The sequence below is a fragment of the Ammospiza nelsoni genome, chromosome 12 (assembly GCF_027579445.1).
Source record: "Ammospiza nelsoni isolate bAmmNel1 chromosome 12, bAmmNel1.pri, whole genome shotgun sequence".
NCBI classification, from domain to species: Eukaryota; Metazoa; Chordata; class Aves; order Passeriformes; family Passerellidae; genus Ammospiza; species Ammospiza nelsoni.
The window spans coordinates 635885-656628 of NC_080644.1; the positions used below are offsets into that span (position 1 = coordinate 635885).

The following is a 20744-nucleotide window of genomic DNA, read 5'->3' on the forward strand; positions in this document are numbered from 1 at the left end:
GCAGCCTGTCCCCAGCACAGCCCATGCCCCTGGGCCCCCAGCCAGCCCTCGCTGGCCCCCCAGAGCATCCCCGGGTGCTGTGCTCCATTCCCAGCTCTGCCCTGCTCCCGACTGCCCAGGGGAAAACGCAGCCTGCTCCCTGCTCCTCCTCTGAGGCTCCTGTGAAAGCAGGGCTCATCCCAAAGGACAGATTTCACTGCTCACATCCACACCAAAGAGCTGCCAAGGGCAGCTGTCCTGCTGTGTCCCCTGGCTGTCCTCTCTGCTGAGGGACATCCCCAGGGCCCCCTCCCAATAAAATCCTGCCCTATGACCTCTCCTGCCTCTCCCAGAAGATAAAACAGTAATGAGGAAGATTTCCTCGAGTTACTGTTTATTTAGCACCATTTTACAGCTCTGTTGGCCTAAGGTGTGTATTTTTAGTGTCTCAGATTGCTTCTTCCATCTAGAGAAATAACAGTGAGTGCACAACATGTACTGGAAAAACAAACAGTTTTACTGCTGGCTTTCTGGAAGCTTTTGGTAAATAGCTGCACCTGGTTCCATGTGTACTTTGTTCTGAGGTGCTGGTGGTACCTGCCTGATGCCGTGCTCCCTGAGGTTGTTAATTAAAAACCCTGTGTTTTATTGGTGATGGCAGCTGGGGCTCTGCTGTGAACGTATGAATGAATGGCGCCCCTAGAGAATATTATTATTTCTCCTGGAATCCAAATTGAAGAAATATGTGAATAATAGAGGCAGACACTCAAAGCCGCTCTGTTTATCCAATCCATTTCTACAAAGTCTATTATCCAGTGAGAGTACATCAATGATGCAAAATTGCCAAGGTGGTGAGCTAATTCAGGATATTCCAAACCCAAGCAATAACATCTTGGTACTCCTGTGATGGAGTTATTGAGTGCTAATCCTTCTGCACAGCCCTGTCCTGCAGTCAATGAGCAGCTCTCCCCTGGGAAGCTCAGGAGCCTTTAGCATCTCTCATCCTGATGACTCCAAACCTCCCTTTAATGGTGTGAGCCCCAGGAATGGTTTGCACCTACATGAGAGCATGAAATTTTGAGAGTTCCTTTCCCAGGAACTCCCCTGAATGTTAATAATGGGAAGGGACAAGAGGGCATGGGAAGAGTTTGAGAATCCTGCTGGTCTGCACTGAAGATGGATCCCACAGGTAACACCTCCACGTTACCTCTGACCCTCACCATTGTCAGTGCTGCTAATACAAACACCTTACTGCACACAAACCTCCTTGTATCATCCAACAAACTAAAGAGAGCAAATTTGACAGTTTAATCACTTTTACAGCCTTCCCCCAGCAGTGGGGGAAGCATTTGCTCAGAAATCTCATCTACAACCCTGCTCTTCTCTCTATATTTAGACTGGTGTGGTCATTTTGAGTGTAGTGCACATTGCTCACCTCAAGCAGAATTAACCTGCCATCCCAGCACACTGTGTACCCCTCTCAGAGGCGTGGGAGCCCTGATGCCTGAGTGGCACCGTGCAGTGACCCCAGACTGCTCTGGGACCTGGTGAGGAGCCCTCGTGGGCTCAGTGCCCGGGGAAAGGAGAGAACTTGGTGCTTTCCTGCAGCACAGAGTCAAGGGGAAGGCTCAGTTCAATCACTGCAGCAATGCTGGCACTGGGGGGAGGCCCTGGGGATGGGGACAGGGAGGCACCATCAGTGCAGAGCCTCCTCAGGCCTTCAGCAGACACAGCGTGCTGTTCATGGGCACTCCAGAGCACCCCAGTGCCCTCCTGCCACCTGCCCCGAAACCCCACAAACCACCAGGTAGCTCTGTGAGGAGCAGGGAACTACAAACCAGAGCACACCACAGGCCCTGGCATTAATGCTGCTACACCATCAACTGCTGAACCCAAAGAAACTATTTTTATTTCCTTTTTTTTTTTTTTTTTATCCTGAAGGTATCGGGCAATCCCATGGCAACCAGCCCTTCAGAGTGGCTGTCATTTGGTCAATGCAGCTTAAGCCATCAATCAGAAAACCAGTCCTTTCACCTAATTTGTTTTTTTACAAAGAAGGAATTTGGCCAGTACAGACGCTGTAAAACTGCCCCTGGCTGAGCGATTTGGGATGATGTGCCGTGGGTGACAGAGCACAGAGCCCTCTGCTGCATGAGACTCACCCAGCCCTAGGGAGTGCCCCAGTCACACAGCACAGCCTGCGCAGCCCCCATGGCTCCAAACACACAGCTGAGCATTAAACTGTTCCCCCCGCACAAACACCACCTGGGGAGGCCCTGACAGCTGCTGCAGGTAGAGCCAAGCCCTGGCTCCCCCCAGCCCCACGTGTCCCCAGGAACCCTCAGCAAGAGCCCTTTCCCTGCCCGAGGAGGTGCAGCCCCCGGCTGCTGGGAAAACAACATAACTGCACCCCGAGCACTGAGTCTAAGGAAACCACACCGATTGTGCTGTTAAGGACTGTGTTTCTAGGATTGCTGCCTGACCAGCACTGTGTTTTCCAAACGAGACAGAAAGGGCAGAGAAATCTCATTAATGACAGGACAAACAACCCAGCAATGCAACAGGGCTTGCTTCACACTCAGATCCTGACAGAGACAGACTTCAATGTGCCAGCATCCTCTGCTCATCCCTTGCCAGATAGTCGTGAATGGCACGAGGTCATCGGTCATTAATTAGAGACAAATTTTATATTGTGACCCTGCCAGCAGAGGCTGAGGGCTCACAGTGCCCAAAATCCCCCACACACGAGCACTGTGAGAAAAGGGAGGGACTCACTCCTAGGGTGATAATGAGAATGGATTTCAGATGGGAATGGGTGCCCAAAATGAAAACCTGTGCTGAGCTCCAGTGCTGGGAATGGCACTGCAATGACCCATAAAATGGGTCAGTTTCTCTACCCTCTCTGCATTTTTCTTTAATTCCTTCATTACTTTTCAATGTTTTTGAAGTGCCCAAGAGATGACCTGAGAGCAAAGGCTGGAAAAGGCAATTCTGAGCAGCCTGGAGGGGTAGTAACTCCTGTGCTCACCTCTGGGTGGGAACACCTGGGGCAGGAGGAGAACAAAGGACACCAATGCCGCTCCAGGAAAAGCCATAAGAGAAGAAATAAAATGGTGGCTTCACCCAGCATTTCAGGACAGGAGGTAAATACTGAGGGAACATGATCCACCCCCATCCAGTCTCCTGCCAGGCTGGGGCAAGCCCAAATGGGACCCTGCTGGCCCCACTGCTGCTAGGAGGGATTATTGGGGATAAATCCTGTGGCACTCGGTTTCCCTGGCCATCGCAGACCCCAGGCAATGCCAGCAGATACCCAGCTCCTCCTGGCACACATCCCCTGCAGCAGAGCCCAGCACAGCTTCACTCAGCTCTGGGGGACACACAGACCCCGTGGGAGCACTCACTGAGTGAGGCCTACGTGGACACGTCTGGCTGAATTAATTAGACTGGAATTAATAAGCAGCAGGGAAATTGTGTTCAAGGCTTTGGTGCAGGTATTTGCAGCTGAACACAACCACAGCCTCACACAAACGTGGCACAGAGAGCAGAGAGCTGGAGATCACTGCTCAGTGTCCACAGACGTGGTTTCTGCAGCAACTCCCCATCTCAGTGCAGGCCGAAGCCATGGCAAGCATTGTCTTTGTGATCATCACGCACAGAGGCCCAGTGCCAGCTACCTGGAGGCTCTGCACGTGCTGCTCCCCCAAATTTGGCCATTCCCTGTCCCTCAGTCCCACACAGCCTGCAGGGCCGTGCCTTTCCAGTACAGCTTCCCCAGCAGACAGCAGCCTCTCGTGCTTGCAGTCTAACACACAAGCATGCACAAGGACACTGTCCAGAAGGAAAACAGAGCCCAGGATGCATATTAATTGCTGCTGGCACACAGCCCAGGCCAGGCTGCTGCTCCACAGTCAGGCTATAAATCTGTCCAAATAGGATTCTGACCACGTCTGCCTTGTTTACATTACTAAATTTTATGGCCATGTGCATCTTCACCTGGAGAGGAAGAGTACCCTTGCAGAGCCAGTGCAGGGCTGGGATTTGCAGCCTGCTGGGAAGGGCCTGGCAGTGCCCGGGCCTGGCCGTGCCCAAGGCTGCAGCGCTCCTGGGACCCCCCAGCCCTGCCCAAGCTCCTGCACAAGTTTTGTGCCTTTGTTTTCCCCAGCACAGCTTCGAGCCCCTCCAGGCTGTGGAGATACCCAGGCTCCTGCAGGGACACCCACCCTCTCTCCTGGCTGCCAGGGCCGGCTGCCAGAGCATTTCTGCTGTCACAGGGGCCTTGCTCTGCACTTTGGGAGGATATTTCCCAAGGAGGTCAAAAAGGAGACCCCCCTCTCCTGCAAGGAGCCTGGCTCTGCAATGCCTGTAGGAGAGAAAATCAAATGCTGCTTTCACCAGGGCGGGAAAAAGACTTGAGCTGAATGTGTGGTGGCAGACTGATTGCTGAATTAGAGAAAAAGCCAGGTTTCCTTCCCTGTGTCAGGCCCTTCTCACAGCTCCTGGGGCCAGCACTGTCACAGGCACAAAAAGCAGATGACAAGAAAGTGTCCAAACAGACAGAAACATAAAATAAAATTTGGATTGTTAAACATCTGTTCCACAGAAACAATTCTCTGTAGGCTTCTTGGATGTTGCAGATGTCACATTAACCTGAAGCACTAAAAAAATTTAACTGGAGGAGGAAAATGTCCCTATTGTTATAGAAACTTCATCAGCACATGCTCCTGGCCTCTTCAGTGAAATGGGTCCTTTAACTGCTCCCTCTTTGCTACATGCTTAATGCTAGAAGTTGCTTAAGCCTTGTTGACTTTGAGGAGATCACTCACATACTGAGTTTTGTGTGTGCTGAAGTTCCCCACTCTCAGCAAGGGTTTCATTCTGCCCCCAGGCAGAGCCTGTGTGTGCCCAGGGGGATCACAGACAGGGGGGATCAGCTCTGCCTGACACTGGACTGAAGAGGGAGCTTTGAAAAGGACGGGGAAAGGCATCTTCCATCCCTTGTTATTGCACAAACATACAGCTCCAAAAATCTTCATTCTGTCCTGTATCCCAAAGGAAAACATTCCAAATAATCCATATTCATTGGAGATTTTAATCCCTCACAAAGCAGAATTCAGCAGGCAGCTAATGAAGAAGACAATTATGCAGCACTTCACACAAAGAGCAGACCAGACCAGGTGCAAGGCTGGAGCCTTGCCACAGCTGCTCTGTGCTTTGGCAGGGATTGGTGCTTCACTTAAAACACACTCACACATTCCAACAGCTTAGGGACTCAGCCTCGGAGGAAAAGAGGCGACAGTGAACATTGGTCATTAGCTGCTGACCACCACTAAATCAGCAAGGAGACAGCCAAACTCAGCTTTACTGTGCTGCTTCTGAGGGCACAGGCAGAAATGGGGCAGTGAGCACACAGGCTGGGCTTGGTTTGCCCCTTGAATCAGGGCTCTGATGTACAAGGAGTGGTGCCCAAAGGACCCTGTCCAACCAGACAAGCATGGGAGAAGCAGAGACAGATTTTCCATCTCTCAAAAGCAAAGAGAGATTTTTGCAGATTTTGGTCAGAGGCACAAGAGACTAAAAATCCCCTTTTGGTGCAGGAAACTCAGAGCAAAGCCCAGCCCAGAGGTGCCAGGAGCAGCCAAGGCAGTGCCCGGGGCCATCCCTGTCCCCTGCCTCACTCCACACACAAACCACAGCAGTGCCCTGGAGCTGAGCTCCAGCCCCCTCCCTGCCTGGCACACCCTGCCCCAGTGCTGGATCCCAGCCCGGGGCTCTGAGCTGGGCTCACGTCCCTTCCCCTGGCACCCAGGCCAGGCTGCCCATGGCATCACCATCAGCCACTCTGATCCCACGCCCTCCTTCCCACTGCAGCTCGGGCTTTCTCTGTAAAACATATTTATTACTCATTTTGGGGCAGCATACACGAGCTGTGAGTCAAGACCCTGTGGTACTTAGTGCTACATAAACACAGAACAAAAAGACAGAACTTCCTACAAAGAGTTTATGGATTAAATTAATTACATCTATAACTCCTGGAAGTGGCACTGCCATGCTCCAGTTATCTGGACCATGAAGAAAATTTTCCAGAAGACAGTGCAAACCAAGATGTATTTCGCAGCCACTTTACCAAAGCTCTTAAGAGCATCTTTAAAAATAGCTATTAAGTCAAGTGGGTTTCATTCCTGGCCATTCATTCATAGCCAGAAACTTCATCAAATGTGTTCTTTAGCTTGATGAACATGCAAAAATAATGCAATTGCATTATGAACACTGCCCCAGTGTTCAGCAGAGAGAAAACAGAGGCCAAAGACCCCTCTGCTGAGACCCAATGCACTTGCCTAGCATGATGGAAATCTGATATTTGAGCAGGCATGTGCTGGAGCTTTGGCCAGGGCTGCAGATGTTAAATGAGACCCTTCCCTGGGATTGCAGGAAGTCTAAAGTTACACCTATAGAATAACATTGTGTGTAAACACAGACAGAGAGAGCACAAACACAGCAATTATCAAAATGCACTCTGACACCTGATGTGCTCTAGAATGCAGCACATCCTATGTTTGGGGGAAATATCTCAAATATCTCCTGATCAGGACAGCTGAGCTCTGCAGAACTGAGGTCAATCAGACTCTGACTGACCTGGGGAAACTCAGAGGCAAAGAATAACAACAGTGTGGGGAATATCAGAGGCAAAGAATAACAACTGTGTGTGACTGCCCTGAGTTTAACTCAGCTACAGCTGCACACTGAGCGGGCATTGCTGGCAGAACATTGGTGCTCATTCACTTTTCATCCCTGTTGTACCCTAACAAAAACTGCTCCTAAGGGATGCCAGCCAAGGTAACGAGACAGAGGTGCCCAGGCAGCTCAGGCCAAGGGCTGAGGGGAAGGAACTGGGCTGAGCTTTGCAGCCCAGCTCTGCAGGACTCCCTGAAGCTCTGCTCTGAGCGCGAGAGAAGGAGCAAAATCATGTGGGGACAGCACAAACCTGTGACATGCCCTGGCGGTGAGCTGGGGTTAAGGAGACCCTTTGTGGGACCTTCAGCACCTGCTGGGCCCCACCTGAGGGTAACAAACAGGGGCTCTCCTGGAGCAAGGATCAGTCAATCCCACGCTGAGGCAGCTTCAGAGAGGGCTGCCAATGCTGCCACCAGCCCTGCTGCTCTCAGCCAGGACACAGGGGCTGCTGCCAGTCACAAATCTCCTCTTGCCAGCAGAGACAATCCTGCATTGGTCAAGAAAATCTCCTCTCCGCTGTGTGCAGCCCGTGTCCAACGCCCCAGAGGGAACAGCACTGAGGCAGTGCAGGGAGGCTGCTGGATTCACACAGCACAAAGTCTGCTCCAGCCTGCCTTCCTCTCCATGCCAGCTGTGCTCCTGCCTGTCCCTGGGAGATTTCCTTATTCACTGTGTCTTCTGCACGGTCATATTTCAGTGCAGATTGATAGCGAGAGTTACTGCACCAGGCAGGCGTGAGGATTACTTAATTAATGTTTGTGAAGCACTTTTAGATCCTCGCATGAAAGCGGCTAGGAAACGCAACATATAATTATTATGTATTATTAATAAACTCCTGGCACATTGACAGGAGGGAAGACAACGCTTCTCTTTTTTTATCCTTTTATTTTCTAAAAAGATTCAACTTTTATGCAATGAAGGACAGATTTCCCAAAAATTCCCAAGTAAGTAAACAAGGAGTGAAAGCTCCCTGTTCCACCAGGAAGGCAGGCAGCAAACACTGCCTGAGGAAGCGAGTTCCACTCCCCATCAGCCCAGACACTTGGGAACCCACGGTTTGTGAGAGTAGCCAGCCATGGAGAAGTGCAGGGATGTTGCTAACAGTGGAAGTGGTCAAATGCACCAATTACAAGGAGCAGAGAGTTTGTTTAATGTGTGGTCACTATGGTTGACAAAAGCATGCCCTGCAGAAGCAGTCAAGTGTGCACAGCAAGAGATGGACATTTTCAAACAAACAGAAGAACCACAGCTGTGTGAACCAAGTTTTTCAGAGCTGAGAGCGTGCCAGACACAAGCCTGATTCCCAGAAATACACAGAAACTCAGTCTCAGATGGATTCCTGGGCAGCTCCACTGAAGGGGTCAGCTCTCACGGACTCCAGCTGCTGCTTGAACATTTATGGCTGGGATCCAGCTGCACCAGGGAAAGGGGCCCAGAGATTGGGGGTGAATTACAGCTCTGCCCCCTCCTCCACCACAGACCCTGAGGAGCCTCTCAGGGCTGGACAACCACCAGGACAACCACGCTGCTCCGCCGGGCAGGGCAGCCGGGAGGACAAACAGCCCGGACGGACAGACAGCAAACCACGGCAGGGAAGGAGAGGAGAGCGGACAGGAATACAGAAGGGTCCTCAGGGAGCCAAGCTGCTGCTCCTGGTGTGCCACCACACCTTTCCATCCCTGTTTGTGCTGCCACTGGATGCTGCTGAACCACCCAAGAAAAAGCACGTGGAAAAGATTCCTTGCCATGGGAAGGGTGCTTACTGTAGTTCCTGCCCCTAGAAAAGATTTCAAGTGGTGACACTGCAGCAGACCTCTTTGCTCACACCTTCAATTTATTCTTTTAGCAAAAGGAGGGGTTTTTAAAGATATATCCACAAGGAATCTCAAATCTGAACATTTGGTAAGCATAATCATGCTTTAGAAGCATTTTGCCTATCAGTACCAATGAGAAAGCATTTCTGGTGTTTATGCTGTTTATGTACTGCAAATGAGATTTACAACTCCATTTTGTTCAAAAATTAACTAGAGCAAATGGACTTAAATAAAATAAAACAAAACTAATCTGTGCTTTTGGCTAGAGACTCTGCACAAATCCTAGTCCAAACAGTATTGAGTAAGTTCAACTCATAATAACAGGAACTGATTATACACAGCAGAAAAAAAGAACTTTCAAATAAATTGTTCCTTTGACTGTTCACCAGCTTTTGTTAGGGACACAGGTTTTTAATCAGATTAGACAGAAACCTGATGGATGCTATCGATGTCAGTTGAGCACCAACAAGTGCTTGGGTTTGGCTTTGCTGTTCATTTATCTTGCCCAAGCACACAACCAAGAGCCCGAGTGCTGAGCTCAGGCCACCTTCCCCCACTGCAGTGCCAGCAGCTCAGGGAAGGGTCACAAATCATCCACAGCCCTGCAGCAACGGTCCACATCACTGGGCCAGAGTAACTGCAAACCTCAGCACAACCCCACAGGAATCACAGCGGGAACAGGGAAAGGGGGAGCACACCAAAAATTGCAAATCCATCTTCAAGGCCAGGCTGGAAGGAGCTCCCAGGCTGCCCAAGCCATGCTCTGAGCTCTGTGTTGTAAAGGTGGCAGCTGGGGTGTCTGAGGAGACACTGCTCCTGTTGGGTAGCACTTGGGTCACTCATCATTGCATTTGCTGTGCTCAAAGCAGAGCTGCTTGCACAGATTAGCTCTTAATTGGAAATAAATAACTTCCTCACAGAGGTTAAGTTTGGTGAAAAGGAATCCCCACACGGATGGGCAGGTTTAATGTACGTTCATGCATCTCAATGCACAGTGCAGCAGTTATGTATTGTGACTGATCTGAGCATTTCACACCACGGGTTTTCCTGTGTGCCAGGCCGACATCTGCACTCCCTTGCTGCTCAAAACACTTGAGCAGCATCCCCTCCCTGGAAACACCCCAGGGCAGACCTTCTGCTTTTAGGCCTAGCAGAGGAAAACCTGCTTTTCTTCTGTAACCACTCATCCTCCAAAGCTGACCAAGGTTCCAGCACCTTCCCCTGCAGGCTGGGCTCCCCTCAGTGGGAATGCCTAAACAACAAGGGGGCTGTTTCCTCTCTCCATGCCCAGGACACACTGTCTGAGGGCTGCCAGCCCTCTGTAGGATCTGTGGTGGGCAGTGCAGGGGCCACAGGAAGCTCATCCAGACCATGAAAATGTCCTGGTGGCACTGGAGGCAGGGTCCCCCAGCCCTGCCCAGCCTTCCCACTGACCTTGGGCAATGGTCACCTGCTCACCTTAAGATGGGGATAATACATATATCACAGGTTTGTCCTGGCCTTCACTAATCCATCTTTTCAAAGCACTTTGAGAGCTTTGCTTGATGAGCACAGACACTATAATACTCATCTGTTCCAAATACATTCACAGGGAGTTTTACCCTCCACAGATCAGCACTGGGGCTGCTGGTGTTACTTGGGACCTAGAAAATAAATCTGCTTGGGAATCCAGTGCCTGGGGAGGGCCATAGGCAGGCACCGAGGCACAGTGCTCACCTCAGCCCTCTTCCAGGCCATCCCTACAGTAAAGGGTGGAATTTCTCATTGGAAATCACAACAAAACCTCACCAAGGCATTCTGGTAAACACGTTCAGCAGGTGCCAGGCTGTGCAGGAGACAGGAGAGGCCAAAAGAGAAGCCAGAGCAGTGGGGAGAAAGCAGAGACCAGGCCAGCTCAGGGGAAGCTCTCTACAAGGTTTAGAATTGCTGCACTGAGGAACCGGGAATGGCAGGAGGGGAACACGAGGCTGCTGCCCCAGGGGCTGAGCCCAAGGATGGAGAGAGCAGGGCTGAAGCAGCTCGGGCAGGGCACTGGGGCACGGGCAGGGGGTGCCACCAGCCCTCGGTGCCTGGCTCAGCAGCGTGGAGCCCCTTCACCCCCAGCTGCTGCTGCCCCAAACTGACCCAGGAGGGGCTGAGCCTCCAAACCTCACAGCTCCCACCAGTCACACCTGAGCCTCACCTGCCTTAGCACAACAACATGGATGCAGGGAGGAGGCTCACCCTGATGCCTCGCTCACACACAGCAGCCCCACTGTTGATGCTGCTGCCAGGCCTCTCTGCAGAGTAAATCACTGTGACTGTGTTTATTGGAAGAACTAAGTGATCAGCTGTGAACTTTCTTTGACGTAAATATTTTGCCATTAGCAATGACAAATAGCAACGCTCATGTTGTAAAAGTAACATTGGGTTATTCCTCACCATGGGGGCATTCACATCACGAGAAATCAGAAGGAAATTGTGATTGGAGAAGTGGGCAGAAGGCAGACTGTGACAGCAAGGATATTTATCTATGTCTGAGAAGAATGGATTTCTCCATGGAGCTCTGGAGGGCAGAGCCAGCCCTGGGCACTGTGGTGGTCAGCACAGGGCAGGGCCTGGCCCCCATGCCAGGGCTTTTCACAGGTACCTGTAGCCAAAGCCACACCTGCACATTGGGCACATCACACCACACCGCAGAGCCTGGGGGGCTGGGCCCAGCACTCCTCTTCTGAATCCCATTATTACTAAACCTGTGCAGTTACAGCTGAACAAAACAGGAATTTTCCATTGTTGCAACATTTTCTACTTTTTGACTGGTGATGTTGGCACCTCAAACCCTGTCTGCTCTCAGGCTGAACAGGATGGAGAACACTGAGCAGCGAGGGGAATTAATTTCTCAGAGATTTTTCCAAAGGTACAAATGAGAGCTGGTGCATTAAAAATAGCACCAACTATACTTCTATAGCACACGTCCTCCAAGGAATTCAGCCCAAGCATGTAAGCTGCTCACCTCCCTCCAGAGGCAGGCAGGCTCTCATGGATGAGGATGCTCAGGCAGCATCACAAGCCCCTCCAGGCTCCCCTAGCAGGGAGTTACAGAGAAGTTAAAAATCCAGCAGTGTCCCAACACACACGTGTTCATCCATGCTGGCACTCCATGGACTGGATGGTGAGAGCATCAAGCAAAATGCAAGGCCCAGCAATTAACTTTCCTTTGATGGAATTCTCTAGAGAGCAGAGAGCTGTAGGCCTGGATGGGAAAGAGCTGAGCCCAAACCATCCTCAGTGAGGACTGGCAGGAAACTCCTGCCTGCATCCAGGGGCTGGAACAGCAGCTCTGGGAGAGCATCCCCTGGGACAGGTGAGCATCTCACCTGGAGCACTCAGAACCAGCGGATCCCTGGCAGGTGCGGCCCATGCAGGAGGCAATGCGTGTCACAGGGACTCCCAGCAATCTCTTCAGAGCCAGGAAAGGGCCACAGGACACAGCTGCCAAGCTGGCAGTCGTACCAGACTGTGGCTGGGGGTTTCTGCCCCAGCTGGGGATTTGTGCAGGCTGTAATGCAGACGAGCTCTGGGAGCTGGCAGCACAGCAATACACTCTGGGCAGGTCCACCAGCGAGACAGAGGACATTGCAGGGAACTAAACATAGGAATTAGGGCTCCCCAGACAAAAGATTTAAGTCCACTGGAAGGACAAGACCCAGAAAGCAGCTGCAGGATGAAAAGAGATTGATCCAGAACAGAAATCACTTGTGTCCACAGGACAGGGCTGTGTTAGAAGCCCAGAGATAAGCTCCAGAGCAAAGTGGCAAATCCCTGAACCCAGGGGACAGGCTTTGCAATGAGGCTCTGCTCTTGAGGATCTCTGAAGATACGAGTTCATTTTGGATGAAGGGAAAAAGTCTCCTATATATAGCAAAAAAGCCAAGGCAGTAGCTGCATCACACTAAAAAAAGTTACAGATGGAGGCAAAATATGGGCAATCCGCCTTTAATAGTCCAAGTCAGCATGTGCCCTGAGCTGGGACCCTTGGAGACAGACAGGACACAGCCAAGATGTGACCCCTACGATTCAGGAGAGGGGTTTCCTCTGCCAAATGCTAAATTCAGGCAGGTTTGGAGATGAATGAAAACTGCACACCATAAGGGAGGGCCAGGAATAGAAAGCCCATGTGGGGGAAGAATGCTCTAGATGTAGCAAACGCATCTCCAAGAGGCTTTTATCATTCTTATTTTGTCACTACTATCAACAATAATAAGAAAAGAGCTTACAGAGCATCCTCCCCAGTCCCTAAGCAATGCATCCAGAGATTAGCAGCAGAGAGCAGTGGGCAGCAGAGAAAAGCTGTTCAAGGAATGTAGAGGCATGCATAATGAGATTACCGAATTGGAGTTGCATGTTTTCAAGGATAAATGCGATATTATTGCACTGGCAAAGGCAGAGCAGGAGCAGGGAAAAGATGAGAAATAGCCTGTCAGAAGGGAGGGATCACTGCAGCTGAGCTCCCAACAGGACAGGGACAAGTGGGAAGTGGAGGCAGCGAGGAGGAAAGGAAGTGCACATCCTACTTGACATGCAGATATGCAGAGAAGCTTTTTGCAAAGTGAGTGATGTCATCGTGTTTTCCTCAGCCTTCAGGACAGCAAGAGAAAAATAGATGAAACCAGCACATGCAGAGGAGTCTGTAAGACGAGCAGACTTCCCCCCCACACCCCATGCAACACTAATTGCTCAAATATTGATCGGGGAAATCATTTGTAAGGACTAAAGGAGGAAAAGAAATACTTTCCTCTTAAGAAGCAAAAAGGGCAATGCTCCTGCAGAGCTGCTGGAAAGGTCCAGGCGATCGGAGAATTTCCAGAACCATAGATGCTAGCCTAAGATGTTGAGCTGGTCTAATTTGTTATTTGTTTATACTGGAGAGCTCCAACAACTGCAGTCTTATTTTTCATGGTAGCACAGACATGAAGCCTAGTTGGGATTGCAGCTAGGCTGGCTCTCCCAAGGAACAGGCACTGAGTGACCCATGGATCCTAACTGGCCTTGGTCAGGGGAAAGCAGCAGCTTCAGAGGGGACTTTGGCAAGGCAGGATGGTGGCTGGGCTGAGGGTGGCAGGAACCAGCTGCCCAAGCTGAGCCCTGGCAAGGGAAGGAGCAATCGGGATCAAAACCCAAACCAGAGCGCTGGAGCTGTGTAACCACTACTGCCCTGGCATGGGCACCGTGCCCGAGGAAAAGCAGCGGCTCTGCCTGGCTTCTGGAGAGCTGCTTTGCTTTCCTGACAAAGGAAACTGCCATGCAACAAAGTGTGAGAGCTACTCCAGAAAATATCTGCACCTCGTCAGCTTCTAGAGTAAACCATGACAGAAATGAGCACCAGAGTCCTCTGTGGTTAAAAATGGATGTTGTGAGTACACCAAAGCACATGAAGAATACTATTTAAAAAACAAAACCAAGAATCAACCACCAAACTATTAAGAGAGACTGGGAGAATGATAAGAATAAGCACGAACATGCAAAAACAGTGATTGCAGGAAGAGGATAAAGCATCCTCAAAGCCTGCGGTGAATGTTTGTCAGGAATATGCAGGTAAATAACCACAGGAAAAGGGAGAATCAGATCCTTTAAAATATATGCTAAGGTTAGAAGGAGAGGAGCAGAGTTTTATTTAATAACTGCCTGATACTTTTTTCCATTTGACAGAGGCCAAGTCCCCGGAGTGCTGCACTGTGTGCCCGGGGGTTTCCCTCTGGGCAGGGAGCACAGAGCATCCCAGCCCAGGGCACGGGGCTAAACTGGAACCCCTTTGGGCACTGGGGGCTGCCCTGGCCAAGCTGAGCCGTGCTGGGCTCTGGGATCACCCAGAGGGACCCAGGAGCCGGGCTGTGCCAGGGACAGCAGCACAGGGGGTGACAGCAGGGGGACAGCCCAGGGACAGCAGCACTCAAATCCAGGAGGGCTCTCTCCACTCACACACAGGGCAAAGCCTCACACATAAATTAGACCCTGCTTGCCACAATGGTTGGTTTAAAAGCCAGACGGAGAAATTAGAAGATATGGGTGACTCTCCAGGGGATAAGAACGCAACAAAAACTAAGGTCTGGGGGATTCTTCTTCTCTTATTTGAATGCTATTTTACAACCTGGGATAAGCCACGTATTGTCCCATTTAAATAAATAAAAATAAAATCCATAAAAACAAAGCCAACAAAAAGCATCCAAGAATAAAAAAAAGGCTATCCCAAATCCCTGAAAACCAAGCAAATAAAGAAGTCTGTCTGTTTAACCAGTCCCAGTATAAGCCAGGAGTAAGCAGGTATGGAGGGGTGAGGTGCAGTGCTGTGCAGAAAATGTTAAAATGCAGCCAAAGACCCTGGTTTGGTTTGGGGGAGAGCCTGCACCTGTACCCGTTTTCTGGGCTTCTTAAACAGAACATGAAGCTGTCTGGTATCTGTTGCATGGAAAACCCTTTGCACTGAGTGGAACAAGTCTGAAGAGAAAAAACAAACAAGAGTAGTTCAGATTTCCCCAAGAGCGGTTTTAGGACCTTTCTGACATTAAACCTCACAAGAGTTCACTTTGTTCCTTTCCACAGGAACAGCGTGAGCTCCCAGAGCTGGCAAAGCAGAGGCAGTCCGGCTGCAGGGGAGGTGACAGGAGCTCCTGTGCACCCTGCACTGGGCAGGCAGCTGGGCAAGGAGCAGGAGCTCCAGCAGGGCTCCCTGCCAGGAGCTGGCACAGCTGCACAGGGCAGGGACGGGCCAGGCTGCCAATGCCTTCCCCGCGCCCTTCCCAACCTGTTCAATATGTGCATTGAACTCGGGCAGGTGATCAAAGCTAAGGGCATCCTCTGGCAGGAGGGAAAGCAGCCCAGCAGCAGGGAGCAAATCGGATCAAGAGCAGGCTTAGCAGAGCTGCTGTCCCTGCCTGCTAAGCTAATTGTTCTCCAGGCCTGCTTGCCCTGCTAACACACGAGGTGAGTGGGAACCTGTGCTTGGGAACTGCTGCGCTATCTGAGCTCTGAGAACACACAGCATCACTTCCATTGCAGTAATGAAAGCACAGAATGGCAGCTTTAAATGCTAAGGGTAATGATGCATTTCCATTCCCTCTCAATTAATCCAGAGCCTGCAATGCCGGGTGCACTTACTCCGAGAATTTTCTCAGAAAATGAAGCTAGAGTATTTCATTTATAAATCACAAAAGACACTTATTTGGCAAGAATGACCCTTGCTCATATACAATAAATCATGAACATCAACAGTCTCTAATGGATTTTGAGTCAGTGCCACAGACAGCAAAGCCTGGGGCCTGTGTTTCAGGATTCCAGGACTGTGCCAAAGGAGCCTTATAAATTATTAATGTGTTCATCACAGTGTCATCTGTGCCACTGGAGAGACAGAGGCACTCTGGGGCTCTGTTTGACATTAAAAAAGTGATAATGGGTTCAGCAGGCAGACCATGCCTCCCCTCCCCATGCCAGGCTCAGCCAGTCCATGTCTCACGAAATCCCTTCCCCAAAGTTTCATACATGCTCTCGATTCACAATGTGCAGCATTTTGAGAAGAGAAAAAAAAGAGGAAAAGAAGTCTGTTTTCACATATAGCCCACCCAAGCCAGACTCCTAAGGGATGGAGCCATGGTCTGTATTTGCAGATGTTTGTACAGAGGCATTACAGAGGTAGCCAGGGCTTCTTGTGACTTCTCTGCCATACAGTGAGGATGTGGGTATATAGAAAATTCAAGTTTTGGTCCCTACTGCTCAGTCTCTCATGCTTTTCAGTTATTCATCCCACAGTTTTCAACCTCTCCCCCTTCACTTTTGTCCCCATGGTTACTGAATCACTGTGTTCGCAGAGATTTTCCTCACTAAAGAAAATGTGACTAACATGAGGCAGCTAAATTATCAGAGCCAACTCTGACATTGGTTTCTCCCAATATGGATCTTATCTTCAAAATGCCTTCAAGTAGATCTGTCCACTGAAACCAACTTCAGAGTAAGCAGCACTTCAGCTATTGACAATGCTGCATCGCTTGCGCAGGGAAGAGTTTTAAAAGGCTGGAATCAGGTAAAGGATGAAAATCAAACACCAGCTTTAGCAGACACACAGCCTAGAAGTGCGTGATACAAATAACTAGGAGACACATTTCACTACAAAAACAAAATTCAATTAAGCCCTGGAATGGAAGGCATTATTTCCTCACTCCCCCTGGGTCTAGGAGTTCAAGCAGAAGTGGCTTCTTGAAAGCCAATTTGGTTAAGCAGCAGAAGACTCACGCGTTTTAGGCCCAAAGAAATGTCTATTACAAACTGCACCAACCCAGGCCAGTGGGTAACAAGTCTAAAATGCCCAGCCACAGCAGTCTTTGCACACTGACCCACTGCTCAGAGGAGCTTCTCCCACACTGAGCAGCCCAGGCTGCCCCAGGGACGCTCAAACCACATGCCTTCCAAACTACCAAAAAACCACCCAAAAAACATTGAAATTCATTTGTATATGAGAGGCCTTCCTCTCCTTCACTCACAGCATCCAGCCAGCCACAAGTGCCCAGGCATCAAAGCAAGGGCAGCTCCTCAGGGAGCATCACCAGTCAGGAGCCGGTAGACAACAGAGATGTGGAACGCTTACCTTGGCCGCTACCGAGGAGTTGGGCTTCTCCAGGAGGTCCCAGAGCTTTTTCCTTTTCTCAGCACAGCAAGTGTTATCGAATTCCTCCCCTTCCCTTTCCCTCAGGGTCTCCGCTTCTCTCTTCAGCTCCTCGTTCATCTGCTCTTTCTTCTGGTGGTAGCGGGCCTGGCAGCAGGACTCCAGGTAGATCTCGTCCACCCCCCAGTAGTCCAGCTCCTGGCTGAAGGACAAGGCGCACATCTCCTCCATCATGTGCAGCTTGCCGGTGCGATAGAAGTTCAAGATCGAGGTGAACGCCCCGGGGTGCCTGTCGAAGAAGTACTCGTTCTCCTCCAGGTTGTAGTCGTCGCAGATCTCCATGAGGGAGTCGTGCGTGTTGCAGTCTCTGAGCTTACCCAGCCTGGTCCGCGGCAGCCTGTCCAAGGTGCGCCAGAGAACCTCGTGGGCCAGCCCCCCCACGTTGAGCTTGACCCTCCGGGAGCAGGCCTTGCTCCTGACGATCTCGGCGGGGTCCGGAGGCAAAGAGGTAGTAGAGCGAGATCCATGCTTATTCATCCCCAGAGGCATCGCGGGTCCCGCTCGGGCTGCGGGCGGCTCGGTGCGGCGCGGGGCAGGGCGCGGGGCCGGCGCTGCTCACCTCTCGCTGCCCTCCATGCCCCGGAGCTGCAAGAGAGGCCGCGCGTGGGTCCCCGCCCGCCGCCCCCGCGGGCGGGGAGCGGGGCCGCCAATGGCGGGGGGGCGGCGGCGCTGTCCGCCCGCCGGTGCTGAACCCGCGCCCGCCCGGCCCGCTCCACGTGCGGCCGCCCTGCCGCCGAGCTCCCCCGGGCGGCGGCCGGGGTTCCCCCGCCCCGGCGGCCGCGGAGCCGGGCTCGGCCCCGGGAGCCGCTCCGGGGACTGCGGAGCTGCCCCGAGCAGAGCTCGGCGATGCGCCCCGAGAGGCGCCGGGCCCCGGCCGGGCTGCGCTGGCACCGGGCTCCCATCGCGGAGCGCCCGGCCCCTCCGGTCCCCACCCCAGCCCGAGCGGCCCCCGGGCTGCCCCCCGCCCTGCCCGGCCGTGCGAGCTGCGGAGGCTTTTAGTAACTCCAGCCTTAGCGATTTCCCGAGGAAAGAGCTGGGGCAGAGAAATGGTAGGATTTACAGCCACTCTAACGACGCGCTCTGCCTCTCTGGGCTGCCCAGGGACGCCCCCCAAGCCCCCCACACCGGCCTCTGCATAACCGGGAAAGCAACGAACCCGGGAACAAGGAAAAACCCCGAGCCTGCGTTAGGGAGCCGGGTGGCTCCTGACAGCGCCGAGCACTGTTGCTTACACAAGATGGCACGAAGAGAAGCCCCGGCGCAGGCAGGAGCGGCTCCCCGCGCACCGCCGGCACAGCTCGGGGCTCGGCCCCGTCCCCGCCGCCCCGTCCCCCCCAGCCCCACAGCGGAGCCCCGCCGCCGCGCACGGGGACAGAGAGGCTGGCGTGGCGGGGCCCGGCCGAGCCCAGCCCTCACCTACCTCCTGCTGCGGGCTCCCGGCGCGGCGGCGCGGGGCCGAGGGCGGCTACATCCTGCGGCGGGGCGGGCGGCAGGGGCGGCCCCGCTCGCATCCCCCCCGGGCAGCCTCGGGGCGGAGGGATGGCGGCGGCGCTCCCGGCTGCCCGCCGAGCCCAGGGGGAGGGGAAGGGAAGCGAGGTGAATCGGCTCCTTCGGCAGGAAGCTCTCCGAGGCCTTCCCTCGGCTGCGGCTCCCCCGCTCCTGCCCGCGCCCAGCGCCGGAGCCGCGTCTGCGCCGCCCCCGGCCCGTCCCCGGCACACGCGGAGCGGAGCCCCGGCGCTGCCCGCCGCCGCCTCGGCCCGGCGCTCAACAAGTGCGGCCCCGGCTCCGGCGCGGCCGTGCGCGGCTGTCCCGCGCGGGGCGGAGGGCTCGGGGCCGGGGCCGGGCAGCTCCACCGTGAGCCGGAGCCCAGCATTGCAGCGGGGCCGCCCCGCTCCGCTCCCCGGGCCCTCCCTGCGCGGCTCGGGGCCGGCGGAGAGCGCCCAGGCGAGCCAGGAGCCCAGAGCCCCGCAGGGCCGCGCCGCCCGCCAGGCGGTTCCGAGCCCAGCCGGGAGCAGCGGAGCGCTGGGACATTGCTCATCACCCCGGCTGGGAGGGCGAACCGGACCCTCGCCCCCACCCGCTGCTCCTCGTCGGAGGAAGGAGCCCACAACGATGGTCGCAGATATTTGCAGAAACACATAGAAGGAATAGCAATGGATCTCTGCTGCCGATTAGGACTATAAATACAACGTAAAGCAGCATTTACTAACCTGAAAACACAGCAGAAATAGAGAAAACGTCGACTTTCCAGGCAACAGCACAGCAATCGAAGTATTCCTCTGCCAGGCTGTCCCTCTTGTCTCCTTCCTTCACTCCCACCAGGGAAAATGGCCCTCAGCAACAGCCTGGAGAGCCATTAGCACCAATTAGCATCACTTAATGCAATTCACCTGTTTGGACTGCTGTACCAGGGGTACACAGCTGTGCCCTTCTCTTGCCTTGATTGCTCGTGGCTCCTGGACTCCAGTGACAGTTCCTGAAACTGGAGCCCGCTGTCTGATTTTATGTGATTAATTAGGGAAAATGACCCCAGTGCTGCTTTCCCCCATTATCTGTGCTTCTCTCGCCCGTGCCTGGCTCCTGATGCCCAGTGTTCTCAGTGTCAGTGCTAGACTGTTATATTTGGTGTTTGAATGCCTACATCTTCCTAAGAGGAGGCTTTCTGAAATCCCAAACAGTGCTTTTGTCCAGTACTTCACACAACTCTGTATCAGCTGTACATTTAGGAATTTGTTATGAGGAGTTGATCACTACCTTCCTTTTGGAGAAGAGGAAATTAAGATATAGAAAAGCAAGATCACCCAGAAAGGGGTGGAAGGAAGAATTGGGAATAAAACCTGTTGACCAGCTTAATCCTAGCCCAGGGCCCCTCCAGTGAAGTAGCTCCTCCTACTCCAAGAATGCTTCCAATGCAGGACAGACATTAGGGCAATATTGGGAGCACTTCAGCTCTCCTGTTGCTTTGTCATCATTTCACCTCCACACCCGACTTTTCTCCCCTTACAACAGAGACAAAACCCCTGATGAGGGCCAGGAAGCTCAGTCTGTTAATGATTATAAAATGCTTTGAAACTTGCAGCTGGCAGGTGCCACAGGAGAGCAAGGTTTGTCAGCACTGACCTCCTGGGCACATTATCTCCCCCCGTGATGCTGGGAGGGAAAATGACAAGTGGCCTAATGCGGGGAGATGCGTCAGATTCACCAGTAAATCACGGGGGGAGAGGCACCTTGGCTTTGCTAGCAGGGCATTTGTACCTTCCTGCGTCATGCAGGCTCCCTGCCACTGCCACGGACGCGCTCTGCCCAGGCACGGAGAGAAAGCCCTGGAGAGGGGCAGCCCTGGGGCAGGGGCAGCCCTGGGGCAGGGGCAGCACAGGGGCAGGGGCAGCACAGGCTCCCCAGGGGCAGCCCTGGAGAGGGGCAGCACAGGGGCAGGGGCAGCACAGGGGCAGGGGCAGCACAGGCTCCCCAGGGGCAGCACAGGGGCAGGGGCAGCACAGGGGCAGGGGCAGCACAGGCTCCCC

At 53.0% G+C, this 20744-nt stretch overlaps 1 protein-coding gene across 1 annotated transcript in view; it reads right to left on the reverse strand.

Annotated features, from left to right (window-relative positions):
- Positions 1-19526, reverse strand: part of KCNB1 (potassium voltage-gated channel subfamily B member 1) — a 94369-nt gene extending 74843 nt beyond the window's left edge. The window contains exons 1-2 of the mRNA XM_059480760.1: positions 19431-19526; positions 17143-17805 (exon numbers count right to left, since the gene is read on the reverse strand). Coding sequence (XP_059336743.1) covers positions 17143-17709 — 567 coding nt within the window. The 5' untranslated portion in view covers positions 17710-17805; positions 19431-19526. The remainder of the gene's footprint in view (positions 1-17142; positions 17806-19430) is intronic.
- Positions 19527-20744: the final 1218 nt, after the last annotated feature.